The 19520-nt window shown below is 38.0% G+C and overlaps 1 protein-coding gene across 1 annotated transcript; it reads left to right on the top strand.

Moving 5' to 3' along the window:
* Positions 1–524: 524 nt before the first annotated feature.
* LOC149811671 (BTB/POZ and TAZ domain-containing protein 1-like) lies at positions 525–10991 on the top strand. Its single transcript, XM_089993146.1, has 5 exons — positions 525–684; positions 779–909; positions 1006–1309; positions 1723–2057; positions 10791–10991. The coding sequence occupies exons 1-5, from the start codon at positions 535–537 to the stop codon at positions 10930–10932; spliced, it is 1062 nt and encodes a 353-aa protein (XP_089849272.1). The 5' UTR covers positions 525–534; the 3' UTR covers positions 10933–10991.
* The last annotated feature ends 8529 nt before the right edge of the window (positions 10992–19520 follow it).

The raw sequence follows: 19520 nt of genomic DNA, 5'->3' as shown, positions 1-19520 counted from the left end.
AAACATTTTTGATGGCTCAGGTTTGTTTCGTCGGATGACCATCGGATCGCCGGCTCACCATCGAATCGTCAGCTCACCATCGTTTTGCCAGATTACCATCGGCGAAACGATTAAGGTTCATTTCGGTGGGTAGACTTTGAATAATCAACATCATCCTTGACTTTTTGGATGGAAGACATATTTATCATTTTTTTAAACTATTTGTTTTTTTGAATGAAAGACATTTTTGTCATTTTCTCAAACCATCGCTTTATAAGAAAAATAACAAAAAATGGTACTAAGTCTTTGCAACCACACCAAACTCCAATGCTAAGTGATGTCTAACATACACGATAATACTAGCCTCATGTGCTGTGCTTGTATAGGTGGTGCTAATTCAGACCCCCTAACTCAGAAGTGGGATTCAGTGAATCATTTTGGAGGGGGGGGCGAAGATACACCACCCTCTCCCGACGAGGCATCCTCCTCCACGTCAGCCTCATCTCTCTCTCTATAAGACAATACTCTCCACCACCCAACCTCTCTCTCTCTACGATGGACTCGAGTCCATCATCTTCCCCGCATTCCTTCGAATTCTCCGTCGTTGATCTGCCGGAATACTACCGCGCTCGACAGAACACGGCCACCGATATTCACATAATCACGTCCGGCGGATATACGATCGCCGCTCACTCCTACATTCTGGTATTCCGTGCTTCTTGCGTTTCTTGGAATTGTTCTTTTTGGCACCCATCGATCTAATTTTGACGCTCAGTTTCTTCTTATATGGCTCTCAAAGGCTTCGGTATCTCCGGTTTTCGAGAATTACCTGGAAAGGTTTAGGAGAAACGGTAGATTGGAAAGGGTGCGGATCATGGGTGTTCCTCACGAAGCCGTTCTCGCTTTCCTCCGATTCATTTATACCTCGAGGTTGACCATCTGTTTTCGGGGTTTTTGGGTTTCCTTTTTGTTGAGATTGGTGGTGGATAGGTAGCTGATGAGGGGTGAAAATTTGGGGTGTTGCAGATACGCAGAGGAAGATATGAGGAGGTACGGGCTTCATCTGCTGGTCCTGTCTCACGCGTTCTACCTCCCGTCGCTGAAGAAGGCGTGCATCAGAAGCTTGGCGGAATCGCTGACCGTCGCCAATGTCGTCGACGTCTTGCAGCTCGCGCGGCTCTGCGACGCTCCTCACCTCTACCTCAAGTGCTTGAAGCTCATCTCCAAGGACTTCAATGGCGTCGCCCGCACGGAGGGGTGGTGCTTCCTGCAGAACAATGACCCCTGGCTCGAGCTCGAGATCTTGCAGTTCCTCTCAGAATCAGAATCTGTAAGACCACGTTACTCATGTTTCCTTTTCTTAGTCTTCTGTTTGGTATATACCATAATTACCAAAGTAAGAAATGGGCGTAAAAAGCTATGCGCGGTGCGAGAATTGAGAAGCAGTGTTGCAAAAAAAAAAAAATTAGACGTTTGAGAAGCATAAGGGGAAGCGAGTAAGAATCAACAATTTAAACAAGTAGAAAATGACAGTTTACCAAAATGAATTTTAAGAATTTTTTTTGTTAATAATGCTCATCATGAAACAAAATTTCCATTTTTCGAGTTTGTCACAGAGTTTTATAAGCATGTTTGAGGTAAGTTTCTTGAAAAGCAAGCTTCCCGAGTTTTAAGAAGTTTTAGGCAACTCCACTATAGGCTATAGGCTATAGCTGATTGTCATCATTGGGGTGATTTGAACAGAGGGAGAAAAGAAGGGTTCGTAAGAGGGAGGAAGAAAGGGTGTACCTTCAACTGAGCGAAGCTATGGAAGCCCTGCTTCACATCTATAAGGAAGGATGTAGGACTATCGGTCCTCACGACAACGAACTCATGGGAAACAAAGCTACTGGTGGTGGTGATGGTAGTATGTGCAGATTCTCGACGTGCAAGCACCTCGAGCGTCTGATTCGCCATTTCGCTGGATGTCAGAGGAGGGTTCGCGGTGGGTGCTCCCACTGTAAGCGGATGTGGCAGCTCCTGCAACTCCACTCCCTCATCTGCGAGCAATCTGAATCGTGCAAGGTTCCTCTATGCAGGTATTTCTTCATTTTTAACCTTTTTTTTAGCACCCAACTTAACGGGTGAGGCAACTGAGAGTTTGCAGGCATGGTTGGGTATTCCTGCAACTAAGTTACAACTGAGCATTTGTCTTCTCGATCAAACAATGTCCTATACACTAAGAGACGTCAACAATCTAGACCACCTTTAACAACCGCTTTACTAAGAGATCTTGACTTAAGATAACGTAACTGGGTCAAGATACAAACAATAACTGAATATAGGTTTGATCAGCTGAATCTGAATCTGAATCTTGGATAGAGATTCAAATTATAACCACACCTAGATTTTAGGATTAGATCTAATCTGAATTAGATCTGAATTGAACCGCTACTGGATCATGATCCAAATCACAACTGAATCTGAATAACATGGGTTAGATCTGGGCTAAACAATTTCTCTAAGAGGATGAGAGAGAGATTTACCCAATACTAAAGAGAGAAAAAAATCTCAACTAAAGAAAGAGAGGAAAACAAAACTCAAGATAGAGAGAAAAGTAGAGCTTGAGATAGAGAGAAATAAGAGAGGGCTGAGATTTACATAAGCTCCATTTCACCAGCCATCATAATTGCCATTAAGAGAGCTCAAACTACTAGATATAATGGGTAGCGAAGAACAAGAACAAGATCCGAAATAACCTTCCGGGTCATGATCGTTCAAGACAAAATCAGAAGTCAACAGTCAACATAGTTGGGCAACTATGGACCGTTTAGGTTTTTAATACTCAAGCAAAAAATGTTGAGCAAAGTTCAAACAAAACCAGATAAGATTCAAAAAAGTTTTAATGCTGGGTATAAGATTGAATCCAAATCCAAAATACAAACCCAAACTCAAATATATATGGTTTGTAATTCAAGATCTAAAGTTTGTTCAAGCTCAAAATCTAATGCCGCCCTTGAGCGCCATGCGCTTTAAGGCATCGCACCTCTATATAAAGATAGTGAAAGTTCTTACAACTTTCGATATGAGACTAAACTTTTTGTAAGAAACCCTACTCCAACATACTTAAACAAACTAAAGAGTTAAGGTAAGAAACTTAGGTAGTTTTGAGCTAAAAATCCAACATTCTTCTCAATAATCTCATGGCTAAAGAGTCACCTATGTTTGCACAGTTTAAGAGATCGTCCAGTGTTAAGTATAGCAATGAACTTAACTCTCTAAAGGAAGAATAAGAGTAATAGTCAAAACTCAGGTGATCCATGTTGTTTGATTGTTTGTGCCAATCATTGGGTTCAACCTCGAGAAAATGAGTCCAAGCAAACATCTAGATGCTCGACACCTCTACTCTATCATCCATTTTTTTTTTGATAGAAAAAGCTGGGGTTAGGCAGACCCCTGCCAGTTGTACAGCCATACCATTTGGGGTTTGAACTTGCAACGTCATACTACAAGGTGCTCCTGCCAGACAAGCGGATCTCCCTTTGGTAGAAAATACGATTTTGGTAACTAAAAATAATGACTTTCTTTGTCTAATGTACTTGAGGTTATTGGCACACGTACGAACTCACATGATACATGGGGATGTCAAGCTTACGATGGGCGCGAGGCTCATCCCCTATGTCATCCCCCATCTTCACACCCCTCTTAATGAGAGGGTGGTGTATGTTCGCCCCCGATGATTCACTGAATCCCACGTCTGTGTTCGGGGCTTTGAATGAGTACCACGTATACAAGCACATGGGGATCGTATTCCCGTGTATGTTGACATAACTTTGCATCGGACTCTGGTGTTGTTGCAAAGACTTAAGTACCCTTTCTTGCTATTCTTCTCATAAAGTGATGGTTTGAAAAAATGACAAAAATGCCCTTCATTCAAAAAAGAAAAAACAAACAGTTCAAAAAAAGGACAAACATGTCCTCCATCCAGAAAGTCGAGGATGATGTTGACTCTTCAAAGTCTTCTTCTTTTTCTGTTCAAAAAAAGGACAAACATGTCTTCTTCTTCTTTCTCCGTAAAACACTGTAAAACCCTCTCTCTCTCTAGAGAAGAAATCAAGGAAAACAAAGAGTTCTTCCTGGAGAAGGCCATGAACATCAACCCTCTCACTCTCTCTCTCTTCTCTCTCTACTTCTGTGCACATCCAACAAACGATCCTACATTGCTCTATCGTCATCTTCTTCTTCTTCCTTCTTCGTAAAACACTGTAAAACCCTCTCTCTCTCTAGAGAAGAAATCAAGGGAGGTAAAGGGTTCCTCCTGGAGAAGGCCATGAACACCAACCCTCTCACTCTCTCTACTTATGTGCCTGATTTAGAGTTTTTGCCCTTACAGGAGGGGGGTTCGGGGGTTCATCCCAGCGTGGGTAGCATCATTCAACTAAATTAGTTGTAGATCCTGATTCAGAGTTTTTACCCTTATAGGAGAGGGGTCTGGGGGCTCCTCCCAACGTGGGTAGCATCATTCAACTTGAAGAGTTGTGGAGTCTGATTCAAAGTTTTACCCATTCATATTTTAAGGCATTAGATCTCATGTTTGAACATCCACACATGTGCAGTTTGCTTTCATCATGTTCAGTTGCTTTCTAGATTATACTTTGAATTCTTGTGTATTTTAGATCTATCGATTTGTATGTAACCAGAGTTCATTTTAATCTGAAATTTTTACTGCAACTTCATGCATATGTCTTCATGCTCTCCACCAAAAACCAGATCATTCTGAGTTTGTTTGACCCACTTTAAAAATCGAGATTCAAAACCTGTTATTTTGCACTGTCAGGATTTTAGCAGAATCAGGACCAACTTGTGGAAGTGATTTCTCCCTAACCAGAGATGATCTTTCCGATCCGTAAAAAAGGTTGTTTTCTAAATTGAATCTAGTTTGTTTATACTAAATTTCAGCGATTTATATGGTGTTTTCGTACCCGTTTCGGGTCAAAAACCATAACCCTGTCACCCTGTGTCATTTTAACGGCTCATATTTTGATCCAATTTGTTTGAATTTTAGTTTCCTAATGAAAGATCATTTTTCAATTCTGTAAAACGGGTTCTCTTCGTTTATGTGTCTAGTTCATCCCTGTAAATTTTCAGAATTTTTCATGGTCAATTACTATTTTATTTTGATTAAATACCAAAACCTTGTATCCAGATTTTATAAATATTCTGATTTTGGCCCCCATATCATGATTGTTGTAGCATTTTTTCAACAAATCATTATTTGATTGGCAATATTCTTCAGCAAATTATTGCTATTATTTTTTTGAGTCTCTAATGAGTCTCTACTATGATTTGTAGTATTTTTGGGTCTCCAACGAGCCTCACAATGATTTATAGTGTTGTTCGATCTTTTAACTATGATTTATAGTGCTTTGGGGTCTCCAACGAGCCCCACAACGATTTGTAGTATTTTTCGGTCTTTTAACTATGATTTATAGTGTTTTTGGGTCTCTAACGAGACCCACAGCGATTTATAGCGTTGTTGGACCTCGCTATAGCGATTTGTAGTGTTTCTAGCTAAACACTACAGCGATTTGTGATACAAATCGCTATCTGAATCAGGACCAACTTGTCAGGGTCATATCTCCCTAACCAGAGATCGGATTTTAAATCCGTAAAAAGTGGTGTCTTCGTTATGAAGTCTAGTTTATTCCTGTAAATTTTCAGCGATTTCTATGGTCATTTGATACCCCATTTGGATCTAAAACCAGACCCCTATCAGTCTGTCTTACTTGAGTGATATAGGTTTTTATTTCATTTTGTAAGAGTCATATCTCCCCAACGGAAGATCATTTTTCAAATCCGTAAAAAAGGTTTTCTTCCTCTATGTGTCTAGTTTATATCTGGAAAGTTTTATAACTTTTTATGCTCATTTGATATTTCGAACCTGTTAAAAACCGAGACATGTTATAAAATGTTATAAAACTTAAAAAGTTTGAAACTTCCTCTATGTGTCTCGATTTTTAACAGGTTTGAAATATCAAATGAGCATAAAAAGTTATAAAACTTTCCAGAAATAAACTAGACACATAGAGGAAGAAAACCCTTTTTACGGATTTGGAAAATAATCTTCCGTTGGGGAGATATGACTCTTACAAAATGAAATAAAAACCTATGTCACTCAAATAAGACAGACTGATAGGGGTCTGGTTTTAGATCCAAATGGGGTATCAAATGACCATAGAAATCGCTGAAAATTTACAGGAATAAACTAGACTTCATAACGAAGACACCACTTTTTACGGATTTGAAATCCGATCTCTGGTTAGGGAGAGATGACCCTGACAAGTTGGTCCTGATTCGGATAGCGATTTGTATCACAAATCGCTTTAGTGTTTAGCGATTTGTAGTGTTTCTCGCTAAACACTACAGCGATTTGTGATACAAATCGCTATCCGAATCAGGACCAACTTGTCAGGGTCATATATCCCTAACCAGAGATCGGATTTCAAATCCGTAAAAAGTGGTGTCTTCGTTATGAAGTCTAGTTTATTCCTGTAAATTTTCAGCGATTTCTATGGTCATTTGATACCCCATTTGGATCTAAAACTAGACCCCTATCAGTCTGTCTTACTTGAGTGACATAGGTTTTTATTTCATTTTGTAAGAGTCATATCTCCCCAACGGAAGATCATTTTTCAAATCCGTAAAAAAGGTTTTCTTCCTCTATGTGTCTAGTTTATATCTGGAAAGTTTTATATTTTTTTATGCTCATTTGATATTTTGAACCTGTTAAAAACCGAGACATGTTATAAAATGTTATAAAACTTAAAAAGTTTGAAACTTCCTCTATGTGTCTAGATTTTTCACAGGTTTGAAATATCAAATGAGCATAAAAAGTTATAAAACTTTCCAGAAATAAACTAGACACATAGAGGAAGAAAACCCTTTTTACGGATTTGGAAAATAATCTTCCGTTGGGGAGATATGACTCTTACAAAATAAAATAAAAACCTGTCACTCAAATAAGACAGACTGGTAGGGGTCTGGTTTTAGATCCAAATGGGGTATCAAATGACCATAGAAATCGCTGAAAATTTACAGAAATAAACTAGACTTCATAACGAAGACACCACTTTTTACGGATTTGAAATCCGATCTCTGGTTAGGGAGATATGACCCTGACAAGTTGGTCCTGATTCGGATAGCGATTTGTATCACAAATCGCTTTAGTGTTTAGCGATGCTTTAGTGTTTAGCGATTTGTAGTGTTTCTCGCTAAACACTACAGCGATTTGTGATACAAATCGCTATCCGAATCTGGACCAACTTGTCAGGGTCATATCTCCCTAACCAGAGATCGGATTTGAAATCCGTAAAAAGTGGTGTCTTCGTTATGAAGTATAGTTTATTCCTGTAAATTTTCAGCGATTTCTATGGTCATTTGATACCCCATTTGGATCTAAAACCAGACCCCTATCAGTCTGTCTTATTTGAGTGACATAGGTTTTTATTTCATTTTGTAAGAGTCATATCTCCCCAACGGAAGATCATTTTTCAAATCCGTAAAAAGGGTTTTCTTCCTCTATGTGTCTAGTTTATATCTGAAAAGTTTTATAACTTTTTATGCTCATTTGATATTTCGAACCTGTTAAAAACCGAGACATGTTATAAAATGTTATAAAATGTTATAAAACTTAAAAAGTTTGAAACTTCCTCTATGTGTCTCGATTTTTAACAGGTTTGAAATATCAAATGAGCATAAAAAGTTATAAAACTTTTCAGATATAAACTAGACACATAGAGGAAGAAAACCCTTTTTACGGATTTGGAAAATGATCTTCCGTTGGGGAGATATGACTCTTACAAAATGAAATAAAAACCTATGTCACTCAAATAAGGCAGACTGATAGAGGTCTGGTTTTAGATCCAAATGGGGTATCAAATGAGTATAGAAATTGCTGAAAATTTACAGGAATAAACTAGACTTTATAACGAAGACACCACTTTTTACGGATTTGAAATCCGATCTCTGGTTAGGTAGATATGACCCTGACAAGTTGGTCCTGATTTAGATAGCGATTTGTATCACAAATCGCTGTAGTGTTTAGCTAGAAACACTACAAATCGCTATAGCGAGGTCCAACAACGCTATAAATCGCTGTGGGTCTCGTTAGAGACCCAAAAACACTATAAATCATAGTTAAAAGACCGAAAAATACTACAAATCGTTGTGGGGCTCGTTGGAGACCCCAAAGCACTATAAATCATAGTTAAAAGATCGAACAACACTATAAATCATTGTGAGGCTCGTTGGAGACCCAAAAATACTACAAATCATAGTAGAGACTCATTAGAGACTCAAAAAAATAATAGCAATAATTTGCTGAAGAATATTGCCAATCAAATAATGATTTGTTGAAAAAATGCTACAACAATCATGATATGGGGGCCAAAATCAGAATATTTATAAAATCTGGATACAAGGTTTTGGTATTTAATCAAAATAAAATAGTAATTGACCATGAAAAATTCTGAAAATTTACAGGGATGAACTAGACACATAAACAAAGAGAACCCGTTTTACAGAATTGAAAAATGATCTTCCATTAGGAAAATAAAATTCAAACAAAATGGATCAAAATCTGAGCCGTTAAAATAACACAGGGTGACAGGGTTATGGTTTTTTACCCGAAACTGGTACGAAAACACCATAGAAATCGCTGAAATTTGGTATGAACAAACTAGATTCAATTTAGAAAACAACCTTTTTTACGGATTGGAAAGATCATCTCTGGTTAGGGAGAAATCACTTCTGCAATTTGGTCCTGATTTTGCTAAAATCCTGACAGTGCAAAATAACAGGTTTTGAATCTCGATTTTTAAAGTGAGTCAAACAAACTCAGAATGATCTGATTTTTGGTGGAGAGCATGAAGACATATGTATAAAGTTGCAGTAAAAAGTTCAAGTTAAAATGAGCTCTGGTTACATACAAATCGATAGATCTAAAATGCACAAGAATTCAAAGTATAATCTAGAAAGCAACTGAACATGATGAAAACAAACTGCACATGCGTGAATGTTCAAAAATGAGATCTAATGCCTTAAAATATGAATGGATAAAACTTTGAATCAGACTCCACAACTCTTCAAGTTGAATGATGCTACCCACGCTGGGAAGAGCCCCCAAACCCCCCTCCTGTAAGGGCAAAAACTCTAAATCAGGTTCCACAACTCATCAAGTTGAACGATGCTACAGTTAGTGTGCAGGTCAGTCGGTGTTTGATGGAGAAATGTTGGATCGTTTGTTGGATGTGCACAGAAGTAGAGAGAGAAGGGAGAGAGAGTGAGATGAGGTTTTACCCCTCTCTTGTAAGGGTAAAAACTCTGAATCAGGATCTACAACTCATTTAGTTGAATGATGATACCCACGCTGGGAGAAGCCCCCAAACCCTCCTCCTGTACGGGTAAAAACTCTGAATCAGGCTTCACAAGAGTCAATGTATAGGTTAGTCGGTGCTTGATGGAGCAATGTATGATCTTCTAATGGATGTGTACAGAAGCAGAAATAGAAGGGAGAGAGAGAGTGAGAGGGTTGATGTTCATAGCCCCCTCCAGGGAAGATTTCTTTCTCGGATAATCCTGCAGTGCAGAGACTGGGTCTTAAATAATCATCTTCGGGGCACTTAAGTCTTTACAACCACTCCTTTTCAAGAACCGTCATTTTTTTTTTGCACCAATGGAGGAGAGGGTACTTAAGTCTTTGCAATCTTATCAAACTCCAACGCTAATTAATGCTGATAAACATGGGGATACGAGACGCACATGCTTACATACGTGGTGCTCTTTGGGACCCCCGATCATGAGATGTAGCTAACTGCACTGTTCGGGGGGGGGGGGAACATATAACCTGCTTTGCCTCTTAATCTTATGATGCAAGTTGTTTTAATCAAATCTGACCTTATAAATGAATTTATTATGGTAGAATTAGCGAGAATTGACCCTTTGATCATTTTTTATTGAAAAATTATGATTTTTTTAAATCACAAAATTTTGTGTTTTGTGGATTTTGAATTGGCCAAAAAATCCTGCACACAAGTTGGATTTAGGCAATTTAAATGTGGATCTTTTTAACCAATGGAGGATCCGCTTGTCTGGCAGTGGCAGGAGCTGTTAGTGCACATCACTTTGTGTTGGGACGTTGCATGTTCAAAACCCAAAGGTATATGGTTGTATAACTGGTTCTCTAAAAAAAAAAAGAGTGGATCTTCACTAAATGAATATAGGTTGCATTCAACTTGCATCAATAAAATCCCAAGGAAGGGTATGAAGATAAGGATGACATAGGGATGAGTGGAATTGATTTGCACCCCCTCTCTCTTGTCCTCTTTGAGCTCCATAGCCCCATGGAGAGCGACCGACACTTGATGAGCCACATTCAATTAGCAAAAACTCTAGGCACTGTTCTGTGATCGGGACCCAACACTTTATAAGAGGGGTGCAGTACATTGGGTCCCCTTCTTTAATAGGGGGGTGCCTTTTTTTATTATAGGGGGCAGCCTCTACCTGGTTCCTCTTAGTTGGTCTGATACTGGATCTGGTCTGAAAAATCTTGCAGTTGTCTTGGGATTTTTATAAAATGGGGGAAGAAAGTAAAAATCTTGCACTTGTCTTGAAATTTTTATGAAGTGACCAAAAGTGAGGGAAATAAAATAAAAATCTTGCAATTGTCTTGAGATTGAAGTTGGATTTGTATGACCATTTTTTCATTCTTGCTTTATCATTATGATCCTTACTATTATTGTTATTAAATGTGGCTGGTTTTATCTATGGGTCAGGCATTTCAGACTGAGGATGGGGTCAGGAAGCAAGAGGGAGGAAGAAAGTTTGAGGGTGCTGGCCACCAAGCTTGTCTCGGCTAAAGCAATCTCTTGCTTGCTATCCAAGAAAAAAAGAGACGAGGGATCATACTCCTGCTGACAGTATCAACTTAAGTGTACAAGATAGATAAAAGATGCAATGCTATATTAAAATTTTAATACGAACCTGTGAGGGGAATCAATGTGCTTGGCGTGCAATGTACATATTGTTTTGTCTAAGCGTGGCCTGACAAGTTTGCTTTCTTCAAATTTTAGGGTTTTTTTTAGTGGAACCCAAGATGTACAAGAAAGAGGTTGTCAGTGTTTCAATGCTATTTTTTTAAGTAATTAATCTACTCATTCTCTATTCTAATTGTGTCCCCAGTCCGTTGCTAGCAATAAGCGAAACCCACAAAAAAATCATTAAACATGATTTATAGAAACGTTTTGTATTAAAAAAGACAAGATGGTAAAAACCACATGGAATTGCTTAAGATCATCAAATAAATAGCATGGGTTTAATTCAGTTTTAATTTTATAAAGTGAGGAAAAAAAGACGTATAAGAGTTTTTTTGTTTTTCTTTTCTTTAGGAAATCAAGTTGGGGTATACGAATTATTGGTTTGAATCCAACATTCGACATGAAACAAATCTGAGATTTGTCAAAACTGAATACATAAAAGAGTTTTTTTTTTGTTGAAATGCATTTCTAAATATAAATGTTTGTGCTCTAAACATTTTTCATCAAGAAGACAAGCCTTTTGGTTGCCAACGTTGGGAAAAGGCAGAGTTTCATCTGTTCTTTTGGCTTTCAAAGTTTAATTGAATCAAACACATTTTAAAAAGAGTTTTGCTAACTATAATTCAGTCATTCTCTCTCTCTCTCTCTCAAACACATCCACACACATATGAATGGTTAACTTCTTATGGTGAGGTTATTCAAATCGTACGTTGCATTTGAATGCCCAAGCTATCCCGAAGGTCAGGTTAGGTCCCATGGCTCATTTAATGACACTTGAATAAACTTGCCAAGGCTCCTTATTTTGTGTTCACTCTGTCCAATCATTTTGCATCCATGAAAGGCTTATGGGGCCCATCGACACGAAGGAACTCTTTTGAGATAGAGCTGTCAACGAGTCGGGTATTTGATCCATCAGGGTGCACCCCAAACTGCCCTAATAACTTGCAGCTAAGTTCAGATTGGGATTATGTCTGGCCGAGAAATGGAATCCCAAACCTGTCCTGTATAATTTAAAGAGTGTTATATTTGCTTTGAATATATACACAGTACACTGCAGTAGATCGATACCCATGTAGTCAGCAGGGTCCTGCATCAAGCTGAAGGCCCAGGATCGAATCCCGTTGGTGCATGGGGGTAGCCATTGCTTTATCATGGTTGGGGCATATATGACTAGGTGGTCGTGTCCTAAACCCGGAGTTTTACCTCATAAGGAGGCAGGCCCATTAAGTGATCCGTGCTTGGTGATGACTTTCCTTTGTCATAAAAAAATATACAGTACTAGGGTTGGCCAGGTCAGGTCAAATATCCAGCAAAATCATAAGCTTAAAATCGATACATTACCTGCATCAGGTTTGGGTCCATCCAAATAACATTCACATCAGCAATTTTTAATTATGCCCATATCTTGTCGATCGGTTTCAGGGTGGGTCAGGCACCTGACACAAACCTGACCCATTGACAGCCCTAAATTGAGATGTTTTGGGTGTCTTTCATCCTGAAGATGAATGGTGTCCAGGGTTCATTATACAGTTTTTGGTACAAGGAACTTTGGATCTCATCTGATTCATTATTGCAGGATCCACATTTAACTTATTTGCTGTTGGGTATTGGTGGTCATAAGGAGCCGTTTAAGGGAGGCATGTGACAGTTACATTGAGAAACATAATAAACTAAACAATAAGAAAATAACACATGGGAAAATGAACAGTTACATGCCTATTGAAAGGGTGCAACCCTACCATGGGAAGGGGCGTTTCCCTAAGACGTGTACCCCAAGTCCTGCCCCTCTTCATGTGCTATGAGAATGACAGAGATGCAGAGGCATCAATCGATCGAGCAATCGTGCAATCATAAGGATTCTAGAGTTCCTAGGATTCTAGGAAAAGCCCAAGAGGCTGTTTGAAGAAAATGCACGCTTGGTGATTCTCAGGAGAGGGTGTTGTGTGTTCTCCCCGGAACACAAATTCGCGTGTTCCGGTGTGTACCGAGGAATATCTTGGGACCTGTGATAATTCATATGCCAATGTTGCCCACGATGACTTTATAATAAAATTTCTCAGCGTCACCTCCCACTCCCCGACCCTCCACTTGGGCTGCACCTTCCTACATTTGCACCCAATATGGAAAAGTGTGATCCAAATTCTCAAATTCACAAAATCTAAACGTTTCCAGGCTTTACTGAACACTTGTAATTGTGTCAAAGGAATTTCTGACCCTCTTTAGTGTGAATCTCTTTGTGATCTTTACCATGACCAAATGCTTTAAAAAATGCAAGGATTGCTCAGTGAAAAAATGTAAATATCGTTAAATATCATTGGAAATTGTCTAATTTTTCTTTGTAAAAATTAAATTTTCTATCATTTTTAGTTATTTCTGCTGATATTTTGCCAATAAAAATGTGATAAATGAAAAATTTTCACTCTCACGATAAGGAATGGTATTTCTTTACCATTTCAAATGTTTGTGGTTATGGTTACTCTTCCCCTTGAATTTGGGCCACTAGTGATTTTCATTTTCTTTAAAAAGAATATACAAATAATTTATTACCTCCGCTATCAACTTGTAGGAATTTAATAAAAATACAATAATGCCTAAAAGGCGATTTCAATTTGGATCCAAGTTGAGTTTTAAATATTTGGTAATCTAAAAAAAAGAATATTTGGTATAGTATATGGCGTTATGGTCCATACAGAAATGTAGTAGATATTTGTCTTTCATATAGGGACCCACATTTTGTCCTATATTTCAAGAAAAGGAAAAGTTTAAAGCACTATGTAATTTGCAATGTTGACAAGAGAGATCTACTGTTAGGTCCACCACATTTATTCTAGTTATTTTTACGTTCCCTTAAGTTGCTCATAATGTATTCACCAAAGTAGCTTTCCAAATTTCAGATCTACAATTCTCACCAAAAAAAAAAATAAAAAAAGAAAAAGAAAAAATGGTCGCCTTTCCTATGCACACTAGTGGATTCTATCATTATTTTCCCTTTTTCTAATATAGTTGATACAAAATACTTCCTGAGGAGTGGATCATTCCATTGAAATATAAAGTAAAAAGTAGCATTTTATGAAATATCTCTCAATCAAACCGAATATGATATTCATCATGGTTTATTGGACGCATAGTATCTTTCAATCGAATTGTTTCATGTCAACAACTATTTATTTAAGCAGGTGACACAAGCCTTTTTGAAATGTAAAACTAGCTTCAAATAAATTATTTATTTATTAGATGGATGATGATGCTCTATCCATTGAGTCTGAGATTTTTATAAAGTTTGAAAATTAACAGTCTAATTTTCATAAATATTCAAGCAAAAAATTCAGGTACGATCATGCTGAATGCATTTGCGGAGTCAGATTTGAGGAAAACACCCCAAAAACCCTCCATTTGCTTGCAGTAGGCTCGTACTCCCCACCCTATAGAGTAGGGAGAATGGACTCTTAGATCATCAGATTCTGACGCGTAGGTAGGTTTCTATAACGTTTGAAAATTGACAGTCTACCACTTTTTTAAATATTCAAGATAAAAAAAAATCAGCCTTTTTTTTATTTGAAAAATATAATTCAAGTGTTATTTTCTACCAAATCAATTATGCCGAACACATTTGCAGGGTCAGATTTGAAAAAACACTTCAAAAACCCCCCTTTGCTCGCAGCAAGCTCCTAACTTTGGTAGACACCTATTCCCACTCTACATAGTAGGGGTAGCTGCCAAATATCTGTGCCTACCGTCAGCCTAATAAAGTTTTTTTTTTCCATTTTTTTCTCGAATTTAACAATACAAATATGTTCTATATGCTTTATTTCATAGGCATGGACTCTTGGGTTTTTATAAGGTTTGAAAATCAACAGTGTTCAAGCTGAAAAATTAAGGTTTTCATTCAAAAACACAGTCCAAGTGTCATTTTCTAGCAAATTGACCATGCCAAGCAAATTGACCATGCCAGATGCATATGCAAGGTTAGATTTGATAAAAACACCCCAAAACCCCATGTTTGCCCGCAGTAGGCTCCTACTCCCCAATATATATATATATATATATATATATATATATATATATATAAGGTGGTAGCTGCCTGGCCACATATGTGCCTGACCGAAATGGACGCGATGCTCAGCACATGCCCATGTTAAAAAGGACCTTTAACGATCCTTAGAAAGCACCGCTAAAGGTCCCAGTGAAAATTTGACCTTTAGCAACTCTTCAAAAGTGGCCATTTACAGACAAGCACGCTGCTGTGTGTAAAGGGCCTTTGGCGGTGCTTTTGAAGCGGCACTAAAGGTCTGGGCAGAAATTTAACCTTTAACGACGCTTCAAAAGTGCCACTAAAGGATCTTTTTAATGCTGCAGTGTACTGACCATCCATCATGCACTGCCTACCACTTTTTTAGCATACCGCCAGCCTATTGGGCATTTGAATGATTTTTTTTTCATGTTTTTCTTAAATCTAACTGTACAATTGTGTTCTACATGCTTAAATTGTCAGATTTCAACATGTAGGTGTTTTTTTATAATATTTAGAAAACAGCAGTATAAGATTTAAAAAACAGCAGTCTAAAATTTTCATAAATATTCAAGACTTAAAAAATCATGTAAACGTGATCCAAGTGTCATTTTCTAGCAAATTGACCAGGCCAAACATATAGGGTGAGATTTGAGAAAAACGATTTGAAAACTCCCTTTCACTCGCGGTAAGCAAGAAAATGTCACAGCACACACATACAATACAAACACAGACTCATGGATTTTTACGTTGTTTTGTGTAGAACACCTACGTCTACGAATTCCTATCTCAATGATTTTCTTGAGATAGATTTCCATGATACGTAGCTTTCGAATTATAATCCTTCCCAAATTGGTTATGTAACAGTTTTACATAATTGGAGAATAATATTTCACTTTCTTTGTTATCCTGAACTTTAGAAAGACAACTTTGATAGCTTTCTTTATGTTGATCAATACTGGTTTGGAAATCCTTGTTCAAGTCGTCTTCCCTTCCTTCTGGTCACATCTATTCTCATTCTATCTAGATGCTTGTACAAGCTGTCATCCAAGTAGGGGTGGCAATCGTGTCGGGTTGGCGGGTCGACCCGACGGGTTGGCGGGTCAGCATACCTCAACCCGAACCCGTTCATTAAACGGGTCGGCTGTGGCAAACACGAACCCGACCCGTTTAATAAACGGGTAACCCGACACGACCCGTCAACCCATTTAATAAATGGGTTGGGTCGGGTAAATGGGTTCTCAGGTTTGCGGGTCAGGTTGGCTAGTCGGGTTGACGGGTTGGTGGGTCGACAGGTTGACGGGTCGGGTTGGCGGGTTGACCCACCCGCCTAACCCGTTTATTAAACGGGTCAGCCGGGTTGGCGGGTTGGCATACCCCCAACCCGAACCCGACCTGTTTAATAAACGGGTTACGTGGGTCGACCCGTTTATTAAACGGGTTGGCTTAAGCCCAACCCGAACCCGCCTAAGAGGCGGGTTGGTGGGTCGGGTTGGCGGGTCGTGTCAGGTTTTGCCACCCCTACATCCAAGTCCACCACCAAAATCCATCTTAATACACCTCCTCAAGCCAATCTGTACGGCTTTGAGATTGAGCTGAACTATGATCCTGGCAACACCTTGGTTAAAATATCAGCAGCTTGCTCTCCAGACAGAATAAACTTGATTTCAAGTTGTCAAAGAGCAACATTTTCATGTGTCTAGTTCAAGCGTGAAAAACTGGATTAGCGGCCAAGCAAGTTGCCCCCAGATTGTCCACCCATAGTACCATCTTTGGAGTTTTATTCATGCCTAGCTGCTTGTCCCAAACTAGCTTTGACATGACTTCAACCAAAGCCTTATATTTTTCTTCAGTGCTCGATTGAGCAATTATATGTTGTTTACCTGGCTTTCATGAGATTATATTTGAATTCAAGAACACTAAAGAGCCTCCTATTGATCTTCTATCATCTAGGCAGTCAACCCAATCTAAATAAGCTAAGAGATCAAAACTTGATTTATACAATAATACAAATGTAACCAAAAATTTATTGTCCCTTTCAAATAACCGCTACAAAATTTTGTATTATTAACTATAGCTGCTGTCCATAATTAATGTTAAAAAAATCATAGTAAATAATCTTTAATTAAGGCCAACAACCGTAAAGAATTCGTAGTTGATAGTACCATACCTAATAACATTAACTGCAACCAATAATCATAGCAAATGAAAATACTGACCGGGTAACGACAGACTATTAACTACAGCCAAAGTCCGTAGTAACTGATGACTATTAAGTATAACCAATGGCCGTAGTAAATGAGCATAGCATTAAGTACGGTCAATAGCTATAGCAAATAAGAATACTGACCGGTAATAGCAAACTATTAACAATGGTCAAAAGCAGTAGTCACTGATGATATTTAAAAATAAAAACTAAAAAAATTAAAGAAAAACAAAACACCGTTAAAGTATGTGATACATTAAAAATATTGTCACTTGCCCGTTTTTTGAAATTATCACGACAAATTCCAAATATGACATGTTTTTTAATACATATAAAATTCATGATAATATTTAGCCAACAAAGATAAAATATAACCAAACATGATTAATGTATAAAAAAGATCAAGACTATGAGTGGAAAGGGAACCATAAATGTTCACTTTTGAGAAAAAAAAAGAAATAGAATGATGAGCTAACACCTACTGGAATTAAACAAAACCATCAAGCTAAGACACAGCAGGTGCATTTGAAGACAAAAGGTGGTTTCTTTTTTATCTTCTTTTGGACACTTCAAGAATTCCAATCAAATATCTAGCAACTGACATTTATCCAAACATGATACTCATGAACCGGCCCCTACATGGACCCTATGCAGTTGAATGTTCAATTCCTTGCAGCTGTACTTGAAGCAAGCTAGAAGATTGAGAATAATATAGAAGCACACCTGAGTATCCCAGCGCCACAACCAATATCCATAACAGTCGCCTGACGGAAGAGAGAAGGGTTACATAAAATTGCTCCTGTACACATCCATTCTGACCGTCCACATTACATTTAAAATCATTCAAGACACTCTAAGTAAGCAAAAACATAAAAAATTGATAAACTTTGATAACTTACACATTGCCTATAATAACTACAAGTACTTAGCAGTCTCTTTCTATATACCAAGGAAACAAACTTGAAAATAAATGAAACAAATTAGAGACTGCCTTAAATGTTCAAATACTTTCAATTCAAAAACTAGCACATCATCATGAATGGAACTTGATAGGAAGCTATAAGCCTATTGAAACTCAAAAACCAAAATAAATTGTAGTACACTACCTTATCACTGAGCATCTCCCTGTGGATGCCAAAAGATCCATATGAAAAAAAATAGTTCTCATTCACATATATAATTTCCCTTGCAGCAATATTTGCAAAAGACACTTCAAGATTCTTAGCTTTTGGTTTCTTAGTAACTACAGGGCATGCTATGACACCACCATTGCCTACTGTATCATCCAAATCGTTTGCCAGCCATGAGGATCCATCTCTGGCACCAAAATCTACAACGCCATTTCAGTGGGACAGCTAAACCCAGTGTGAACTAGACTTGGTCCGTCCTCATCATCAACTGAACACCTGGCAAGAGATTCAACATCCACAAGTTCTCTCATCAGTTCCTCACGATCAACAGTCAATTGGGTATCAGCATCCGAGGCATCATCTTCAGCAAAACTGTGCAATAATGCATCTTCTTGCATGAAAGGTTGGAGATATTTATCGGCCTGCCAAGGGAACTCCTCACCTTTCTTGAAAATGTTTGTTTCATGTAAATGCTTTTGCAGGGATTCCTTGGAGGTTAAGAGGAGAGGACCCTACAGCTCCAGCATCTGTTTGCTGACACCTAGAAAGAAGAATAAAACAACATCTATGTCATCATGGAAAAAAGAAAAAAAGGAAACGGTATATTTAAAACCTAAATTCTATATGTCCTTCCTAACCCATATCTTACTCATCATCAATCTGTCCAATTTTTTTTAAAAATGATGCACTTCTGAAATATGAAATCGTGAGCTGTATTCCATTTTTTCACACACAAACTAGCTCTTTTTCCATAATTTCCTATTGAGGATAATAAGGTTTAAGAAGAAAAATCTGTAATAAATTCCACATCCTGCTGTGAGGTAATATAAAGCGCAATTCTGTAATGCAGTTTCTAATCTATCGGGTACACTTGGCAAAACATACATTGTTTCAAGGATAATACACAATGAAAAAGCTTCATCAATCTGCCTAAGGTATGATTCAGGAAAAGTTCTGAACCTGTGAGCGCACATAGTGGAAAACCCACCATGAATTCCTCAAAAAGGTAACCGTAAATTAATCAAAATAAACTGAAAATTCAGCAACCAATTCTTATGAAATGCACAGGAAATGCAGCAAAATAGTGGAAAAGTGAGGACAAAAGATGTATACCGAAGTCGGTG

Source organism: Nuphar pumila, chromosome 17 (genome assembly GCF_984573655.1).
Source record: "Nuphar pumila chromosome 17, dmNupPumi1.hap1.1, whole genome shotgun sequence".
Classification (NCBI taxonomy): domain Eukaryota; kingdom Viridiplantae; phylum Streptophyta; class Magnoliopsida; order Nymphaeales; family Nymphaeaceae; genus Nuphar; species Nuphar pumila.
This window is presented reverse-complemented; position numbering and strand designations above follow the sequence as displayed.

Excerpts from the sequence above, each read along its gene's own strand:
- LOC149811671 (XM_089993146.1), top strand. The coding sequence starts at position 535 with ATGGACTCGAGTCCATCATCTTCCCCGCATTCCTTCGAATTCTCCGTC. Across the intron at positions 910-1,005 it reads CGATTCATTTATACCTCGAG|ATACGCAGAGGAAGATATGA; the intron begins GTTGACCATCTG and ends GGGGTGTTGCAG. Across the intron at positions 1,310-1,722 it reads TCCTCTCAGAATCAGAATCT|AGGGAGAAAAGAAGGGTTCG; the intron begins GTAAGACCACGT and ends TGATTTGAACAG.